At 41.3% G+C, this 20,122-nt stretch overlaps 1 protein-coding gene across 2 annotated transcripts in view; it reads left to right on the top strand.

Annotated features, from left to right (window-relative positions):
• SIK2 (salt inducible kinase 2) overlaps positions 1–20,122 on the top strand; it is a 428,969-nt gene that overhangs the window by 177,680 nt on the left and 231,167 nt on the right. For both annotated transcript variants that reach the window (XM_078682308.1, XM_078682309.1), the window contains exon 3: positions 6,657–6,720. In XM_078682308.1, coding sequence (XP_078538434.1) covers positions 6,657–6,720 — 64 coding nt within the window. The remainder of the gene's footprint in view (positions 1–6,656; positions 6,721–20,122) is intronic.

Genomic DNA, 20,122 nt, shown 5'->3' on the forward strand with positions numbered 1-20,122 from the left:
GTCCCTGACTTTCCCCTCCAGAGTTACCGTGTACGCCCTGCAAAAAAAACCAGATTCTATGGCCCTTAAATTTAAAGCGGGACGGAATACTATAAAAAAAATGTAAACTGAGTTTGGAGATACAAAGCGGAGCTTGGAGCGTGAGCAGGAAACTAATGGCCACGAAAGTGAAAGCGACATCAAATTAATTCCCGAACATTGAGGGTGTTACTGTTAAATCCAATTAAACCAGTGCGGCCGCGAAAGTGATCATTGCAAACAGATGGCGCAGCCGCTCGCTCCCGCAAGGTAAACGCCATACATGCACGAGTTCTCATTTAAAAGAGTGCAGTACATGCACGAGTTTCCCAAAAAGTCATGAGTGATTCCAAGAGGTCATCCTAAGCAGCGCTGCGTTGGGCTCGACCTAATGAGTGCCAGGACCACCACTACCTGCAAACACAAGCACAGTTTAATCACCAATGAACCCAGAGAAGTCCAAACGAGTTTCCAAGCAGGTAGTCTTATTGAGCCAGCAAATAGTAAAGTTAAGCTAGGTTTTTAGGATAGCCACAATGAATAACTAATCAATTTTTATATAAATTATTTAAGTGGAGATTATTTGGGTTTACGGTTTAGCATGCACATTTTGTACAAATGTACCACATTGGGGCCCGATGAGTCCAGCTTTACTTGTGGAGCTAAGATCGGTTGGTGAACTTAGGAGTATTGGAATTACTTGTTAACGAGTTTCATAGTGTCATAACTTTCTTTACTTTGTTTACGTTTTTACACTTTATAAAACTACAAACGTGCAAGCTTTATAAACCAACAAGCTGTGGTTCTTTTTCATAGCTATGTGTGTGGACTTGAGCTCCTTTGCTTTGTAGGTAGATTTGGTGCTATACAAGACACTAATGGTGGGTTATAACACAATAATGCATGGGGGAAGGTATGGGTCAGCACAGGAGGGCTGATTGGAAGGAGAAAGGGAAGGAGGAAGGACCTGTGAGGGGTTAAAGAAATGAACAGGACTTGATAAAGTTTCCCAAAATAATTGATAATGGAATGCTTATCCCTTCGTAAGTCGCCTCAACTGCCCCTTCAAGGATTCTGTGAGATTTCTTTTTTTTCTGGTGAATTATACACTTAGCATTAATTAATATCTGGACACTCACTAACATTAACATGACTATTTTATATATTTTTCTCTTTTTTTTTTGTTTGTTTGTTTTTTCATGGGCTTTTGATTTTAACTCATTTGTGTTTTACTTGTGTTTTTTTAAATTACTGTACCCTCCCGGATTTTTTTTTTTTTTACCTTTTCAACCACATATCACTTACCTTAAACACTTTTTACTTCCCTCATTTATTTTTTGTATCCCGTGTTTTATTTGTGTTTTTCTTCTTTTTTTTCATCTTCTGACAGTGTCCCCGATTTTAATCATTTGTAGCCAAATTCAAGGCATCACGATTATGCCATGTGACCTCTGCAAATGTGGTCGTTTTCTCCTTGTATACAATGTTCCAAAAATGTTAACTTTTAATAGGGAGCCAGCCTACCCAGTATCTCACACATGGTATTCTTCCTTAAACCGCTCACCAGGCCCAAGTGAGTAGTCATTTACCATGGACACTTAAAAATACAATCTCGTGCATCTAGCACAAAAAAAAACGTAACTACTCCTAATCGACTACGATAAATAGTAAAATACAAATATTGATGGTACTAAAAACATGAAAATGAATATAACTGCTGCCGATCGCTTTACTGTGGTGTAAGGTCTCATGCCATTTAATTCTTTATCGAGTTTTATATAGTGCAAACTAGAAGCAACGGTATCGGAGTGCTTTACAGGGATATCACAGCAGCAATAACATGATACCCATGTGGCGTAAATAAAAAGACATAGTGACATTATAGGAAAATAGAATACTCTATGTGGCAGGATATGTGGACAGATAGTTTGGAGGTAGTTACGGTAGGTTAATCATAATATCTAAGCTTTAATAGCATTACAATGTCATTTGTGTGTCCCTGAAAGTTCAAGACCTGGCAGCTAGATAAATAAACACAATAATCACAGCTACCTTGAGAGGTCATTGCCAGTCGGCTACTTGTAGAGAGCACATATGCTGAATTTTCTTGGCGCCTTTAATATGTTGAAAAGAGTTGGAGCCGGGGCAGATGTTTGAACCTACCTGAAATGATTTGGTTTTCAACTGCTTTCGATAAGACAACAGCTTGAAGTCAACCTTTGCTGTAGAGGCAACTCATACCAGATCTTTGCTTCTGCAAGTCTGAAGTTGTATCTCAAATACAATCTTGTTGGTTTGAGCGATACGCTGAGTGCAAGAGTGGAGCAATCTTGCAGACCCAGAGACGTTCTATATGAAGAAGTCTGAGAAGCTGAATGTATCACCTTCTGAACTACTGAGAATGATTTAAAGGAAACTTACAGGCCATGGTAGTCACACCACCTGCACAGCTGTCTCTCTGTTGCCTTTGCTTCACTCCACGCATACCCAGTGTCGGAATGTGGTCAGTTTATAGCTTTTGGCAGACCAGAAGCAGGACGAGGTCATCACCAGTGGGGACTTTTGTTGGCCTTGCTTCCACAAGCTGCTAGGCAATGCACCATGTCGACTTAGCCGTCCATATGCGACATTCCAGTGACCCCATCACAATAATTAGGTAGGTTACTGCACATTTCTCTGGTCCACAAACGGCATTGGCGCTTTACCTTAGTTGATCTTTTTCAATAATGCCTTTTCTCCCTTGGTCACAATCTTTCCACCTCTCACGTATGTTACTCTACCTAGTTGTTTTCCTTTGCTTGTCTTACTCTTTACTCACTCATTACTCACTTCCCTCTTTGCATAGCTTGGAGATTGTAGGAGACATCTTTGTGTCTCTAAAACCACAAGAGTCATTTGGCCTGGTTCCCTTTCCTCTTTTATCCAATCACCACTGAAAGCATTTCTGTGGATTTTGTTATAAATGCAACAGAACAGGGTCACATGGTGCTTTGTGCTGATCGGGCTGCTGTGTTCTCGTTGCCATTGTCTTTCCTCCTTTTCATCTCCATGTTATGCCGAACACTGTGTCTTGTTATATCTGTTTATTTTAGACATTAGATAGCAGACTTACTGTGGGACCGTCCTCAAAGGAAATAGGCAATAGCATTATTAATAGCACAATTGGTATAATTATAATAAATGTGTTCATAAATGTTAATTAGATGTATCATTATAATACTAATTACAAAAAAGATAATAAACATAAAATATCAGCAGCACATATATTATGAGCTACAGACACTAAATGTATACAATTACCATGTAAAGTGATATAAACTGTAACCTATCCAATGAAATAACATTTGAAATTATAATAATGTAAAAGAAATAACAATAATTCGTCAATGTTAAGGGTGGTACATTTTACAAATAGCTTGTTAGAGTTAGAATTGTATCATTGTGAAAGTAAGCAAGGGAAAAAACTAAAGGAGCCTGTCGGAGAATAACCTGGACTTCTGTGTTGGTCTTTTTGGTAAAATAAAAATAAAAATGTGTTTGTCCATATTTGAGAGCACACAAATAATGTAGTTAATTTCACTTCATTTGTGGGCACCATTACGGAACGGCTACATCGTAGGCACAATTTAAGAATGGATATGTTAATTATATAATAATGTATTATTTAATGTTATATATTGATCACATCTGCAGATGACTTACTCCCTTGCTATTGCTTGCACATACGATCTTCTGCGCAGTTGTTCGTGGACATAGAATGTCCAATATGTTGTGTTGTGTGGAATGTTAGGTTTCCTCTGTGGCTACCATTCAACGTGTTACAGTGCAATGTTTTTTCCAAAGGAGTAAACTTCAGATAAACTTGGCCAAAGAGTTCCCAAGGAAATGATGGTGTGACTGCAATTTTTTTTAATTTGCCCTACAATCGTTAGTCATTCCATGGAAAATCCCAGTGAAATAAGAATAGATGGGAGTATATATTTTTATTTTTGATGATTGACTCATTGTTGATAGTGAAATTACTCTGAGTTTAGCATGGTTCTTTGTATGTGCAAGGACCTCTGTATGTGCTGTGTAGCCTTCATGTCACATGTGTAAACCCTGGTCCATTTGTTTTCTTTCTGCATTCAAAAAATGAGTGTTGCTCATTTTGGTTGTCCTATTTGGTAAGAAACTAGAATAAATTGTCTTTGCTGCTTATGTGAAACCAATCTTTGTACCAGGCTTCTCCAGCTAGTAGCTCGTGAGCTTTTGGTTGCTGTCCAGCTATCTGTAAGTAGTTCTCCTATGTGCTGCATAGCCTACTGCATTAGTTTTTCTAAATTGTATTATTTATTATATTTATACTAAATTCGAAAAGTGTGTAATCGAGATGAAAATGTGTCCATTTTCAGATTTCATAAACTAGCGTTTGAAGAAAAATAGTATTACCCACATAGAGGCATTCCACATTGACAAAGCCTGTTTTTTAAATTACTGCTGACAAACATTCCTGATGTACTGAGGTGATCACTGCTGATCATCTTTAATACGGTGGCCATAAAGTAATCTTGTTCGAGTTGCAATTGTGACATGAGATAATATCAGTAGCTCAGGTTGATTTTCATTGAACATAAGTAGATCTTATTACAGAAAAGGCTGCAGATCCCTGCTCTATACTAATATTAAGGTGTAATACGGCTGTCAAAGATGGTGCTGGTTATCGGATTATGAAGATTTTCAAATGCTCAAAGTGGTCTCTGTGGCTGGATAGGTTCTTTCTGTGGAAAGCTTGCTAATGGACTCTTGCCTCTTACCCACTGTACTGCCGTGTGGTAAGGTGTGCGCTGTAACCTGTAGTGCCCACTTTATAAAATAAGGCCCATTGCTGTGGACATGAAGGGTAGGGGGTTTTGAGCAAGTTGCATGTGATGAGTCCACATGCACTCGTTGAGGGACTAATACTGTTATCTGACTCAGTTTGGCATCAGCATACAGGTGGTACCACAGCAGATGGAGCACATTCTGAATAGATAGAAGCTAATAGGAGAGGACGCAGGATTGTACCACTCCTCCTTGGTTTAACGTTATAATGTTAAATATTTTCCTTTGTGCGCTATATATTAAATCCAGATGTGGTCGTTTCTGACATAGTTCCATTAATATACTTCATGAAATTAAAATTCTCTGGCCCAGCTCTCAGTCGGATTCGTGCCTTGAACTGGCTGAGTTAATTGCTCTGCTGCTCTAGTTGACAGATCAAAGGCCTCCGCATACAATAGGCCCATTCCAGGGATGAATACAATTGTGCTGTTGGATCAAGGGGGTGGGGTTGAATCTCCTTTGCAGCCATCCTGCAACAGTCTGATAATCAAAGGGAGAGATGCTCCAGGGAGTTAACAGTGACCGGTCCAAGACTTTGGTCACTGCGTCCTATCCGTGGGTCTCATTGAAGAGGTTTGGCGGGGAAAGATAGTCCTCAGTGGGCATGGATCGGCTTGGCCGGAAAGGCGCATTCATTTTGATTTGAGTGCTGTTTGCCGTCCTTTACAGACTGCAGCACTGGTTTGGGATAGGCAGTCTGCTGTGTAGTGCAGTAATCGCAGGAGACTTCACCTAAATTCTTAATTTCCGGCGCTGGCTCTGCTCCTTGAGGAGGAGCATGAACAAACCCAGGGATGGTTGGCATAGCTGATGGGTTGAAGGTGCACCCTTTTGTGAGTTGTGCTCTGGACTTTTTTAGATTGTCTTCATGGCTGATCATGCCAACTTCCTGACTCTCTCAGCTCAGTGGAGAATGGACTTGCTGAAAAGCCTGCAAAAGAGGGGGTGAAGAGGGAGTTAATAATGTTTCAATTGGACAAGTGTAGCCCTTAACATGTCTTCATTAACTAACATGCCCTGTTCTAGTATTGTTTGCAGAGAGACTTCAATGTAACTTAGGTAGTGTTTCATCTGATCGTCAGTAGAGTTTTCATAGACACCAAAATCGCCATTTTGTTTTTCTCAGGCAGTCTGCATGCTTTTAAAGGCGTGGCTACCAACATTTCTATGGGCTGATATATATTTTATACCACCCATCTGATGGCCAGGGAAGGGTGTGGCTAAACTTGAATCCTAGTTTTACCGTTGCAGCCTAAGATGGTGAGCCAGAAACAAAGACCAAATTGATAACAAACATCTGAGAGTGCTGGCCGTCTACTGCTGCACTCTCTGCAAAGTCTCTGTGGACGCTGCTGTGCGGAGGTTAAAAACCCAACAGGGGGGAGTGACCCCACCTTTAATTCTTCCGAGGTCGGTAAAACCAGCTCATGATTTGGTTACAAAAGAGCTTCAGAAAAATCCCATTAGTGATCTGTGCTGAGTACATGGTCAAAGTACTATTAATTACTATGATCATTCTTATTGGTGTTTTTTCCCAATTGTTGCTGCTAAAATTGTGGCTATCATAGGCATTATTAGGTTTTTCTTATGCTTTTTTTCTCTTTCCTCATCTGTTCGTCTGTCCTCTTTCTTCTGCTTCCTGTTCCGTTTGTTACTCCTGTTTTCCCTTCTCCTCCACCCCCCCCCTTCCTTTTCCAAGACCGGTTATCCTTAGCAATTGTACAGCATTTGAAGCTAGACTTCCTACAAGTAAATTTCTATTTCTGCCCTAACAGGTTATGGAGACCAAAAGCATGCTGTACCTCGTGACGGAGTACGCTAAAAATGGGGAGATTTTTGGTGAGTGCTTGATCATTTTGCGACAACAATACATTTGATTTAAACTAATGCAGCGATACCGTTTTTTTCCGGTTAGTGGAGCACTGATGCAGCTGTAATTGAGTTGCATTGGTGGGCCTTGACCGCTTCCATCTGTATGTTCGATGGTTTCTTCCTTATAAAACTTGGGATTACCTAGTCATGTGAAGTGAAGTGAAGAGATACTTGTATAGCGCGAAACTGCCACCCTACGGGTATCCTGGCTCATGTGTAATGCTGGTTAAATGTTCCTTGTGACCTTTGACCCTTGCAGAGACTCTTTGTGACTCTTGTGTTCCATGCTCCTGCTCTTCCACACCCTTGTCTGTGCACTCATTTACCACACTGTTTTACTACTCTTGCTGCTCTTGTTTGTAATTCCCACCTCCATCTGCTTTTCAAATAATTCATTCCAGTCCTACCAACCCGACCCTCTTCCTTACATCGTGTGCTCCCGCATCCTTCTGTTCTCATATTCACTTCCATTTTGCCTTATGCCATCTCTTCTTCTTGAGTTTTGTCCTATCCAAACTATCCCTTTTCCTGTGGTCCTCGTGGTCTCGAAGCCCTTCGCGCCGTCCAGTCATGTGGGATGCTATGGAATCACCAAAAACATACATTTATTTTCCAATGCCGAAGCATTATTACATATTTGGTTTGGTCTCGTTCGTTTTAAGATGCTCTCTAGTTGATTTATATCATTTCTGTTCGCCTATTTTTTTAATGCAAATTGGTGTAGAGGCAATCAAAGGATTGAGTGAATTCATTACTGGCAATTTGTGCTGTGTGATTACAAAAACAAACTTTACATCACAACTTTGGAAACTCCATCAGTGAAATAGGAGAGCTTTTCATTTAAAAAAAAAAAAAAATTCTGATGAAGTTCTTTGGATGAGAACATTGTAGGAAATGCACGACATGGTGTCCAATCTGGGACCGCATTACCATTGAAATGAAAAGTAATAACTTCAGTAATTATTACAGGCACCATAAGGCAGAATAACATTCTTTTAGCATATGCACATTAATATTGTAGCTTGATATAATATATTGACCGTCTCTGTGTTGTTTAATGATGATCTATGCCACTTTAATATTGCACCACAATGTAGTAAGAGCCAAAGGTGGAACTTTGCATAGTCTTTTTAATAACGGACCATTATGTTTGGGTGTTTGATAAAGGCTGAACAATGCGATGATAACGTTCATATTGAGAAGACCGAGGAACTCATGTAGAGCTCAATAGGCCCGCCTTACAGCGAAGGTCCGTTCGTCATATTTGGACATCGACACTGTGATGACATGGTTGCCTGATGATACAGGAGCGCTTCTATCAGAACATAAATGCTGAACAGCGCCATGCCATGTCTGTTTCGGGAGATCATTAGAACGGAGAGGGGGTAGGGGGGGATTTAAATTAATATATAGGTGATCCTCTGAAAATATTCCCAGGCAAAGTTTTGCAGCACTACATCTAGCCAAAAGTGTGGCATTTTAAGTGGGAAGCGGATTTGAACATTAAATTGAGGTCGGTATGAAAAGATCAAGCGCGAAAGACTCTACTGGCCTCCGAAGCGTCCTCTCACTGATCTGCCAGCATGCAAGCGCCATTTTATTTGACAACCAGGATGGCCGTAGTCCTTCTGTTGATTGCAGTCACATAAAATGGTGACATTTTCCAGATGGGCACTATTGGCATCCATCACCTAATGCGTATTCTGCATGTATTCCCCTAGTTATTCTAGAATGATTCTGGCTTTGATGACATTAATTTAAATCAGTGGTGTCCTTCGTAACTCCAGGAGGACAGAGTACTTGGCAGACTTCCCGGATATCCACATAAAATAAATGTATATATAATTAAGCCAAGTAGAAATCATTTACATGGTTATCCAGAAAGCGTGGCATGGATCCAACCTTTGTGGACCTCCTTGGAACATCTCTGATCTTAATTGTATCTATATATATATATGGAGGCCTATGTTTAATTTTACCCGGTGTAAATAGCCTCCTTAACTATGTCAAATGCTAAACTTTGAATAAGGAGTATTGGGTTTTGGAAGCTGCATCAGGTTTTGTATTGCTGCTGAAGACCGGTGTTTTTGGGAGGATTGTGCCTGAGCAGTCTCTTTAGTTGTCTTGAGATGATTACTCAGTAGACCGCGCTGATGTTGCCTCTCGCATGTCCTCCTCATAAAACCATCCTTTACTAGGTCTGTGTTAACTTGTCATCTCATTCAGCTGCTGAACTTGTTTTTTTCCATTGCTGGATGAATTCGGGAGATAGTTTGGCAACAGACCATGGGTTCAGGACCCGCAATGACCACAAAACAGTGTTATGGATGAAAATGCTGCTCAGATGGCCCAGAGTCTAACTTTCAAGCAGTCCTGTAGTCCTGCAGTCCTGTCCTTGAACACTAGTAAGGAATTTGAAAGTAGAGGTGTTGATATGCGTGTTATTTTTTTTTCCGAGATCCAATATTTATATAGTGAGTGTTGATTTAAGTGCTGTCGAGATTAGGAGTCTCTACCAGTAGAAGATGTGTGTTCTTGATAGTTATGAGCTGTTGAATGTTTTTCCAGGAGAGGGAAATTCATGTTAGATTTTCAGTGTAACCACTATGTAAACAAACTCTCTTTAGATTAATGTCACGTACGTTTCTTTTCAATGTTTATCTGACACGAATACATGCCCGAGTTGCAGGATAAAAAATAGGTTAATCAGTTCAAGTTAGATTAATTGTATGAGCTTTGTATGGATGTGTGCAAAATATGCCATATTGAAAAGTGAATATTTCGGGGGGCAAGTGTTTTTAGTTTTCATTTGCACCCCACCTCTCTCATTGCTTTTCCTACAGAAACATTTTTTTATTTAACGTATACATTTTTATGGGACCCTGCAGCTGCAGTTGTCTCCCAAGCCACTCCATTTTTATGCATGTTTTCGCACCTCTGTAAAGTTCTCTTTTTAATTTTGCATACTGCTCCGTGCCAGCAGCTTTCTTGTAATGGTTAGTAAAAATATAAAAAAGTAGTAACTGCTTCATGCTCACGCATGCGCACTAGATCACCAAAGCATCATGACATGCATGTTTGCATATACCCCCTCTATTTTTCTACTTTTTGAAAAAATGTGTGCCAGTGCTGCATGTGATCAGCAACAAACATTTAAAAAAACCCTAACAAATAGATTCCTGGCATAGACTTTGGGAGAGACAGGGCACCAGGGGGGTCTCAAGGTCAGCAACTTCTAGATTGGTCAGGAGCATGTCCTTTGCAGGAGAACCCTCAAACACTCTGCTCCTCTGGGTACGTGGATCTGAATAGTTTCAGAGCATCAGCAAATACCCACCATGAAGTTGCTAGAACAATGAAGACTAATGGAATATTAATCAAGTGACGGTTGTATAATTGTGATATCTGTTGCAACAGCCCATTGCAGCTCTTTACTTTTTATGTATTTATTTATACCTTTCATCTGGTTTCAATCAACCCTATGTAAAGCGCTCTGATACCTCCTACGTCATGTGTGCTCCTTATTAAACACTCGAAATAAATAAATACATTTTTGTTTCCTGATGTTGCACAACAGCAGAACACACTGGCAAAGCCAAGAGGTTGAACAGACGAGACCTATTGTCTTTTGGAGTGCTTTTTTGCTCTCCACAAGGAAAATATTTTTCACATGGAGCAGCTTGTCCTAAACGTTTGCCAGTACTGAAGCTGTTCCCATCCCTTTCCAGGTCTGTCTTTAGCTACAGTAAAACCTGCAACCGTTGTCAGAAAGGGAAGCTGCCAAAACCAGTAATATGGACCTCCACAAATCCCATAAACTGGTGGGGGTTTACCACCCTTTCAAATGTCCATGGCCTAAAGTTACCAATATCCAGCCATGTGAGATTTACTATCACCTACAATGACGTCATACTCTGACTAAGGGGTGAGGTTTTGTATCCTAAATTAATGCTTAAATTAAAATAAAACTGGGTGTAGAGACCCACATTTTTTCTTGGGAATCAACTTGGTTACTGCTGAGCGCCGGGGGATTGCCAAGTTGCAAGGGTGGATAGTTTTGAACCCCACCTCATGTACCTTGCATCCACCAGCTTAAATTTCCAGTCTCTTTGTCTCACACTTGTAGGTTCTCTTTCTTGCATTCTTTGTCTCCTTTTTGCGGTTTTAAGATATTTCTCGGTCTCCTTTTCTGCCTGTTTGATTCTCTGATACTGCAGGAAATAGTACTGATCCAGGCGGATCCCAAATCCGCCGCTATTATTAAACCAGATCTGGAATTCGGGCCATTGGGTAAAGCAAAGATATCGGCAGCAAAAGTGGTAACCCACTCGGCTATCTACATAAATTATAACTCCGTGACATGCATGTGATGTTTCATGTTGCGCTTTGCAGGAGGCACATTAACCCGCTGATATTTTTATGACTAAAACCTGTGACTAGACTGCACACAGATCTCTCCAGGAAGGGCATTACCCACAGAGTTATCTTACTATTATTATACTCTGGAAACTAGTTAGCAAGCAAAGTTCTGTAAAGCAGTGCTTTAACCTCATAAGACATTTTAAAATGCTACCTGCTTGCGACCAATTAAGTGTGCGAGAACAGATTTACTTTTACATTGGTCCTTGTTGCTAATTTGTGGGGGCAAAGATAGTTATTTTAAAAAATGTGTACTTTGTCTGCGCCCAAAGGGCCCCCCACCCTCCCCCCCCGCCCGTGGCTCCGCATCCTGACCACCTATTTATGGAATCCAGTGCTAAATTTAATTTCCATGACCACCACTGGTTTTAGGTCAAAGTCTGATGCTAATAAATAAGTCCTTATCCTCAAAATTGTGTGCTGATGCCCGCCATTGGCACTAATTCTAAATAAGCCTTGATGCCAGGCCTTTAAGTAGGCCGGGTCTCACCTGGTGCTGAGCACCGGCAGTTTTTTTTTTTTTTTAAAGGAGGCCTCGAAACGGGTCTCTATCGGGCTCTGTTTTGTGCCCTGGCGTTTCGTTTTTTCCTGGACAGCAGGGACATTGATGTGCGCGTGCTCACACTGCTCACTTCTCACTAGTGGAGAAGTTATGGCATGACGTCATGCCAGGTGAGCGTTGTCGAGACAGGGAAATCATTTAAAGAGTCATTTTCTCTCTGGATTTACCTTCTCTTTTTGAAACTCGGGAGCAGCGACATCGTCGTGGAAGCTTTTTCAATATGATCTACAAGCTATAGTTGCTGCTTATGTATCTTATGCAACTAACCACCATTGACAAAGCCAATAGTCCTGACTTGTTGTAGGTATGATGTTACTTGTTGTATCATTTCGGGATGCAATGACAAACAGCAAAATGCAAGTCAGGCGGCACACTATGCTAAGCACAAATGTTTAGCTCACGTGTTTTAAGCCACGCCCTTAATTACATTGGCCACGCCCCTTGATGGTACCCGCAGTTTTTTCATCCCACTTACATTCCTGCCTGTTGCGAATGCTGATATATGCATACTTCCTTTTTGCTTGGGTGCGCAAATAGGTGTGTGACTCATGTCTGTTTTTCCAGTAAAGCTAACTTGTAAATACATTAACCATTTGAAACTCCCGAATGTGAGTGTAGGAGGGACTTGGGTGGTTTCTCCAGAATTAATTATGTTACTTCCTAGAAGCGGTGCCTGCTATCTTCAGGCCTTTCCTTGTCAGAAGACCTGCTTTTCAATAAATGTTCTCCCCTCTCTTTTGTTCTTAGATTTTCCCGACATTAGTAACTCTGCCGCGAGTTATTTCTCCGCCCTTTTTTCCCCCCCTCTTCCTTCGAGCAGCCGAGTTGGGGAAATAAACAAGACCGAGCTTGTTTGACAAAACCAGTCCAGTGCGACAAAAGCCAGGGCGCCCTTGAGGTGGAAATTTCTGACATTCTGGAGAAATATGTCTTCCTGACGCCTTCAGCGGGGATCAAAGCTCCATACACCGTCCACCACCCCCGCCTACAATCTGTGATGGCTCAACTTGTAGCCGGAACTCCTTCAGATCTGTATGTGTGTTTATAGAGAATGTATACACCTCTGACCCTGCTACAAACCAAGGGTGCACTGTACCACATCTGTGTGCGTGTTTTTTGTGGGAAGAGTGGGATTTTAAAAGGATGTGAACAATATAGATCCGAGACGCCTACCTTTGGGGGTCCGTGACGGTTAGGAAAATTAAAAAATAAAGTTTATGTACATAAACATGCAACATTCCCAATTTTAAGTTGGTCTGTAAATGGGAAGGAATTGGAAATTGGAGGCCAGCAATTAAGTTGGTGTCCTTGTCTAGAGTCATGGGAGCAATGCAAGTACAGCAAACAGAAATAGTATTGATCGTTGGTGGCCTCAATGGAAGCACTGGTCTGTGCTGGTAAAAACAGAGCATGCATTAGAAGCAAGAAAGTGACATGGCAGACTCTAGCATATTAGTTGGTCTTTTGGAAATAAAGACACATTTTTGAAAAGTTTTAACCTTTCCCTTAAAATTAAAACGTTCCATTTTTGTATACCGTTTTGTTTATGAATTAAAATATTTCATAGTTTGTGTGTCTTTGTATACTTGTTTCTGTGGTCTGTGTATTGTTTTGAGGTTCAAATTGCATGACTAGCTCAGGTCGTGGCCCCTGCTTTCAGTAGTAATTCAGTAGTGAAGTTCTGTGGTCTGTGTATTGTTTTGAGGTTCAAATTGCATGACTAGCTCAGGTCGTGGCCCCTGCTTTCAGTAGTAATTCAGTAGTGAAGTTCTGTGGTCTGTGTATTGTTTTGAGGTTCAAATTGCATGACTAGCTCAGGTCGTGGCCCCTGCTTTCAGTAGTAATTCAGTAGTGAAGTTCTGTGGTCTGTGTATTGTTTTGAGGTTCAAATTGCATGACTAGCTCAGGTCGTGGCCCCTGCTTTCAGTAGTAATTCAGTAGTGAAGTTCTGTGGTCTGTGTATTGTTTTGAGGTTCAAATTGCATGACTAGCTCAGGTCGTGGCCCCTGCTTTCAGTAGTAATTCAGTAGTGAAGTTCTGTGGTCTGTGTATTGTTTTGAGGTTCAAATTGCATGACTAGCTCAGGTCGTGGTCCCTGCTTTCAGTAGTAATTCAGTAGTGAAGTTCTACAGAAGTCAAAAAGGTAAGCCCCAGCAATATAGAGCTAAAGGGATGGGGGAATAAAGAGAAAGGGGTAGTCTAGCGGGTGCAGATGGAACAAAGAGGTATTTACTTGGGATGTACATTAACCAGGTCACTCTACAAAGTGTGTCGCTGGAAGACATGGTTTTCAGTTACCTTAATTTGTGGAAGAATGAGGAAGATTTTTTGATCCAGTTGCAAATGGGATTACATGGGATATACGTTGAATAAGTTATTCAAGTAATTGTGTTGCTTGAAGACATGGTCTTCAGTTCCCTCCAGATGTGGACGAATGAGGAAGCTTTTCAGATCTGGTTACGGATAACTTTGCCTTTCAGCACCTTTTGGTCTCTGGCCTAATGGTCTAAACCTGAGTTAATAGGAGCTGGTCGCTCGTCATTTCACCTTGACCAATTTCAGTGATTTCTTTATTTTGGAAGAGATGCCAAGTTACGGTGCACGGGTCGAAGGAAAGCACATTATCCCCCAAAAGTTAGTGTTTAGTATGCATATCTAGAGATTTCTCTGTGTTTCTACCACAATAGTCTAGATATTGACTGTCCGATACCACAAGACCCTTTTGTACACCAATAGAAAATGAATTGTGAGGAACTGCAGAAAGTTGCACAGAAGCGGAGCGTCATCTCCTGTTGAGGGACTTTAGTTGACCATTTATCGATGGTTTCTACTGGCTTAGGCTGACACATTCAACATTAGCACGTGTCTCCAGTAAAAATCGGGAATTTGTACTTGTTAAATACATGTAGAAACTGAAACCAGTAAAGAACAATGCATACTAATAACTAGCTCACATAAATGGGTCTAGAATCCTGTGGAAGTTTCTTTTAAAAAAACTTGATTGGAAGTAACCCGTACCAGCATGTGGAACTGGTACAAACTAGTCAATTGAAATTATCAGTAGAAGCACATATTTAAAAATAGAATTTAGCTCTAATTTTCTTGTACCCTGATACTTTCCCATTAATTATCAGTAGAAGCACATATTTAAATATAGAATTCTGAATATAGCTCTAGATTTGTTGTACCCTGAAACTTTCCCATTCCTCCAGAGAGGTATTTAGAGAAAAAAATAACTCTTCCAAGGAGAGTATACTTAATTTAAAAGTTTGGAAACAGCTGAAAGAGAAAGATCCCTTGTTACATCTTCTGCAGCCCCTTGCTTGCGCATGAACTCCACCATACATGAGAGCTTCTTTCATCAGCCCATCTCTGTACGAGGGGGTGGTACAAGAGCTGCCAAATCCCAAAGGTGAAGTCAGGCAGCAAGCTAGAAAGCACCTGCCTGCAAGAATATACCTGAAAAATAGCTTTTTATTGGGGAACACGGAGCACCTTATTGGTAAAATGCTGTTTTGCTTGTGGTACACGAACTCTGTATGCACTCATTGTGGGTGGGGTCTTGATATCATTGACATCTGCCTCTGCCCCCATCATATGCTTTAAGATATGGGTGTACAAGTGGCTCGGTGTATCTAGGAGTGAGGCCCCCCCTGCTGCTCACTCATAGGATATTGAGGAGGTTAAGTGAGGTCGCGAAAAGTCACATGATAGATCTATAGGTGATATAGTTAAACAGAGTTTTACTTTTGGGTTAAGATTTTTCCGTCTGTAGCTACAGTTAAGATCTTTATTGCACTCGAGCAAGGCCCTAAGGCGCTCCAAGCTGCTCAGATTATCGCCCATAGTTGGTAGAGGAGAGGTTTACAGAGTGGTCTGTGTGGGAAGTACGTTGGTGTCGTTAAATTATATATCTCCGTAAACGTTGTGTGCATATCCTTGTCGTCTGTGCACTGGAGGAGTCGCACACGTTCACCAAGGCCGCAGAAAATCGCTTAGCTCGTAAACAAATTGGAAAGGCCTCCTGCCTGCAGCCGACTCTGCTTTTCTAAGCAACCACACGCCACAGGGAATAGGAATTTCTGGCAAAGGCCGGGTGTTTTGAGGCTGTAGAAGGTAAAAGGCCAAATTCCTTCAGCTCCTTGTGAAATCCCTTTTGACATGTCCGCGAGAATTGTAATGAGTTTATCACATTTTCCAACAAAAATAAACCCTTTCATTTTTCAGTTGATTTATTTTTTTATTTTTTTGATTTTGTTAAAGAGCAAACCTATCCCAAGGGTATTAGGGAGCGTGACAATAGAACCAAACTGTGTTGCACATTTTATTTTCCCTTTTTAGGCCCAGGGAGGTTGTGCTTTGCCCAGAAACTTCAACACGGGGAAGCAGGTTTGAACCCCTGACTCTGTGCCCAGCAGAGACTGCAGCTGTAGCCGCTAGGCCACATTTTTGTAAGAGTTTACTTGTTTTAAACTATATTACAATCTGTCTTCATTTGGATTCGCCTCTCCTACCTTATTGTTAATAGTCTTACTGCAGATCTCAATTTAATGAGATCCTTGGATAAGGTGCTAGAGGGATTCTGCCTCCCTCCCACTGATCACTGTAGTGCAAATCGGCATCGAGTGCTTTAATTGTGAATCAGTGATTCATGGTGACCAAGAGCCTGTGCCCAGATAACTGGAAAGGAACTGCTTGGAGGACACGGGGATGGTTCTAGATTTCACGGCAGCTGCAATGTCGCTGCAGCCAGCTGTGCAGTAGATGCATGATGAGGGCTGTGTCAAGGCGCTGCTCTGTCCCCTTCACCCCCTGGTGTGGTGTGAGATAGTAGGCGCACATTTTTCTAACTTTTAGAGCAGTGTTTCCCAAACTGTGGTGGACCCCCAGGGGTCCGTGACACATTCCCAGGAGGTCCACAGGCAGCAGTTTTTAAAGCACTTGAAAGTATCTTGTATAATTAGCAGTTTTCAAACAACAATAAAAGTGTCAGGATAACACACCAGTGTCAGTCAGTCAGTCAAATGTCTTTATTCGGTTAATTAAAACCATAAAAGCAGTACACAATACATTTTAAACATACATACATTATACAAGTAAAATTACAGATATACGAATATACACATGATTGTAATTCATACGTTCATTCCTAAAACAATTAAAATCTTTGATACAAAGAATAGATAAGTAGCACTATACATTTAAAAAAAAGAACCACCCCTGTTTCCTAGTCCTGTTCCCCACTGTGCTTAATACATTTTCCCAGGGCGTAGTTGACAAATGTCAACCTAGTTGATTATTTGTCTGGGTGAGTCTTATTTTGTTTATACGAGCTGCCGCTACCAAAAAAGTGGCTACACTGAATGTGACCTGCACAGAGTTAAGCATTTGCAAGTGTAAAAGTGCCGGCCTCACCTGGGCAAAGTTAAGGGCTTTCAGGATTGGGTATAAAAATGTTTTCCGAGCCACCAAATAATGATCACAGAACATCACTAGATGAAGCGTGTCCTGTGTAGAAAAACTATCACAGGTACAAGGTGTGGTGTTTGCTGGGGTCCCCCACTTTGTATAGGCACCAAGCACAAGGTGAATGAGATTGAACCTGAACCTAAGTAAGAGGAAACGATGGTATGGTTTAGTCACGTATTTTAAATAAGGTTCCATGACTGGGGAGGTTGTTAACTCATATATTGATCTCACCATTGGTTTACTAAGTTCAATCTCCTCCCTTTCTAACTCCAACAAATTTCGGAAATGCACCTTTACCCACCCTACATCCTCTTTCCTAAGGCCCTGTGGTGATAAATACATGTCCGGACGCCCCAGCCTCACGCATGCCGCTCTAACATACGCAAGCCAGGGTATACTATCCGCTTTATCCAAGGCCATACAATCTTTGAGTATGAGGTGGTTCAGTGTAATCTCCTCATTTGTCCAAGTTTTAACCCATCGTAACAGAGGGGTCATTTTTAGGAGATCAGTAATATATCCCAAGCCCACTTCACAGTGGATAGAGAATGTGGGGGATGACTTTGGGAGTGACAAAAGAGATCGTATAAAATTATTTTCTATAATTTGAATGCCTGGTGAAGGTACGTAGCCCCAGATATCGGCCCCATACGAACCGATTGCTAAACATTTTGCTTTATACATACGAATCATAGCCTCCATGGGTCTTGAGCCAAGTCTTTTAGAAAAATTCATAAGACCTGTGGTGGATCTTGCAACCCCATTGCCCTTAAGTTTCAACTGAGGCCCCCAGGTTCCTCTTTCATCAAAAATGACACCTAAATAGCAGAAAAAAGGTACCCTAGAGATTGGTGTATCGTTACATCTGAAAGTTTGGATCTTCATACTTTTCCTGCGTAGACCAGTTACCATCACGTGGGATTTAGATGTGTTGATTTTTAAATCCAAAGCTTCCATGAAGGAGCCAAAGTGGTCTAGCAGTCTTTGTAGGCCCGTGCCTGTACGTGCGAGTAAGACAGCATCGTCCGCGTACAGGAGGACCGGAATGGATGCCCCTCCCATACGCGGAACGTCCAGGGTGGCTATGTTCAGAGATTTGCCCAGGGAGTTGATGTAAAGTGTAAAAAGGAGTGGGGCCAGAATACAACCTTGTCTGACCCCTCTCCCTGATCTGAATTGCTCGGTACACCTGCCTTCCCTCGTTACCCTTACGGAAGTGAACAAGTTCTGGTGAAGATCATGTAGAAAATTAACCAAGGTGATGTCCAAACCCATATCCCGCAAAATAAGCCATAATTTAGAACGGTTAACCAAATCAAAAGCGGAGGATAAATCCATGAAACCTAAATATAAAAGCCCCTTCTTCGCCACTGTGTATTTGCTAATAATAAGGTAAAGATTTAAACATTGGTCCATGGTCCCCCTGTGAGCTCTAAAACCATATTGGAGGTCAGAGAGAACCCCACTCCCCTCAAGCCAATCCCCAAGTCTTTGTAGGATGACTCTGCCCAGGATTTTAACAGCAGAGTCCAACAAGGAGATTGGCCTGTAGCAGGCAGGGTCCCCCCTTTTCCCCTTCTTAAAAATCGGGACAATAATGGAAGAGGACCAGGAGGATGGGCAGCCCGCTGAAGGTATTGCGTTAAAGACGTTAGTTAATATTTTGGACCAAAATTGTGGATACTGAATGTAAAGATCAGCAGGGACCCCGTCGGGGCCAAGAGCCTTGTGTTTACTTGTATCTTTGATCGCCCTTTCCACCTCGGAGATATTAAATTTCATAGTCATGATGCCACCAGTGATTAATGGAGAGATGAGAGTTTTGTCCAGTGGCTGCTTTGAATTATCTAATGTAGCACAGAGGGTTAACATGCCTACTGCAAAGAACATGTATAATGCATTTTAAAAAACAGAGATTATTTTGGTACTGTGCAGTTCATAAGTGATAATCGTAATCTAGCATAGTGACCTATAAACTGTCATCAAAGAGCTGCTTGCAAACTGCAAGGTACAAGTTAGTGACATGTTTTTCCCAGTCTTTCATTATCCTGATACTGCTAAAAAGGTTTATTTGGGTGGAAATACATTTTTATTGTTAAAGTCAATGCTAACCACTGTGTTATTTTCTGAATCATGAGTTTGTGCTTTTCCAGACCAAGCTCTTTTTAAAAATGCCTACCAGTATGAATGATGTGAATTCTACACCTTGTATTAATTACCCTTTGCCTTATTTGACATTTTATATTCACAGATTTACATGTAGGATTCACTGTCTGTATATGTGTGTGATGTAAAGTGCTCTCTCTCAAACAATGGTATGAGAGATGCTATAAAAATATTATACATGTGTCAGAGGGGCTATGGAGAGATGAGAGGTAATGTTGGAGGGTGATAGTGGGGGAGTCATTGAAGAATCCCAAAAAAGATTATTGTATTCTTGTGCATAGTCAGGTCTTCATTTACTATTCTTTAATAGCTAATACAATTCAATATGTAATGATAACTGTGTTGTAGACCAACCACTTGTTTCCATTGTTTCCTAAATGTTTTTGGGGCGAGCATCCCAAAGCCCCCTTTGTAGTGGTCAGGCTCACTCACTGCACTTGGTGTGCACCCTATGGGGACTGGTCTGAAAACATTTGCCAGGGCTGCTTTGAGTTTCCAGTCTGGCCCTGGCAGGAGCCTCGTACTGCGAAAAAAACAACCATTTAAAAGTTAGTCACGGAGATGCAGCACCAACCTTCCCATCTATTTTCTTCCTTTTTTTCCTAAATCTTTCAATATAAAATACAACAGAAGTGGCAGAGAGAGTTGTTAGCCTCCTTGGCTTAACGACACGCTCCGCCACTTCACAAACACAGGGCTGCACCTATATTTACAAGAATATGATGCAGCCCTGTGTTTCCCCTACGCTCACGC

Source organism: Lissotriton helveticus, chromosome 3_1 (assembly GCF_964261635.1).
Source record: "Lissotriton helveticus chromosome 3_1, aLisHel1.1, whole genome shotgun sequence".
In the NCBI taxonomy this organism is placed as follows: domain Eukaryota; kingdom Metazoa; phylum Chordata; class Amphibia; order Caudata; family Salamandridae; genus Lissotriton; species Lissotriton helveticus.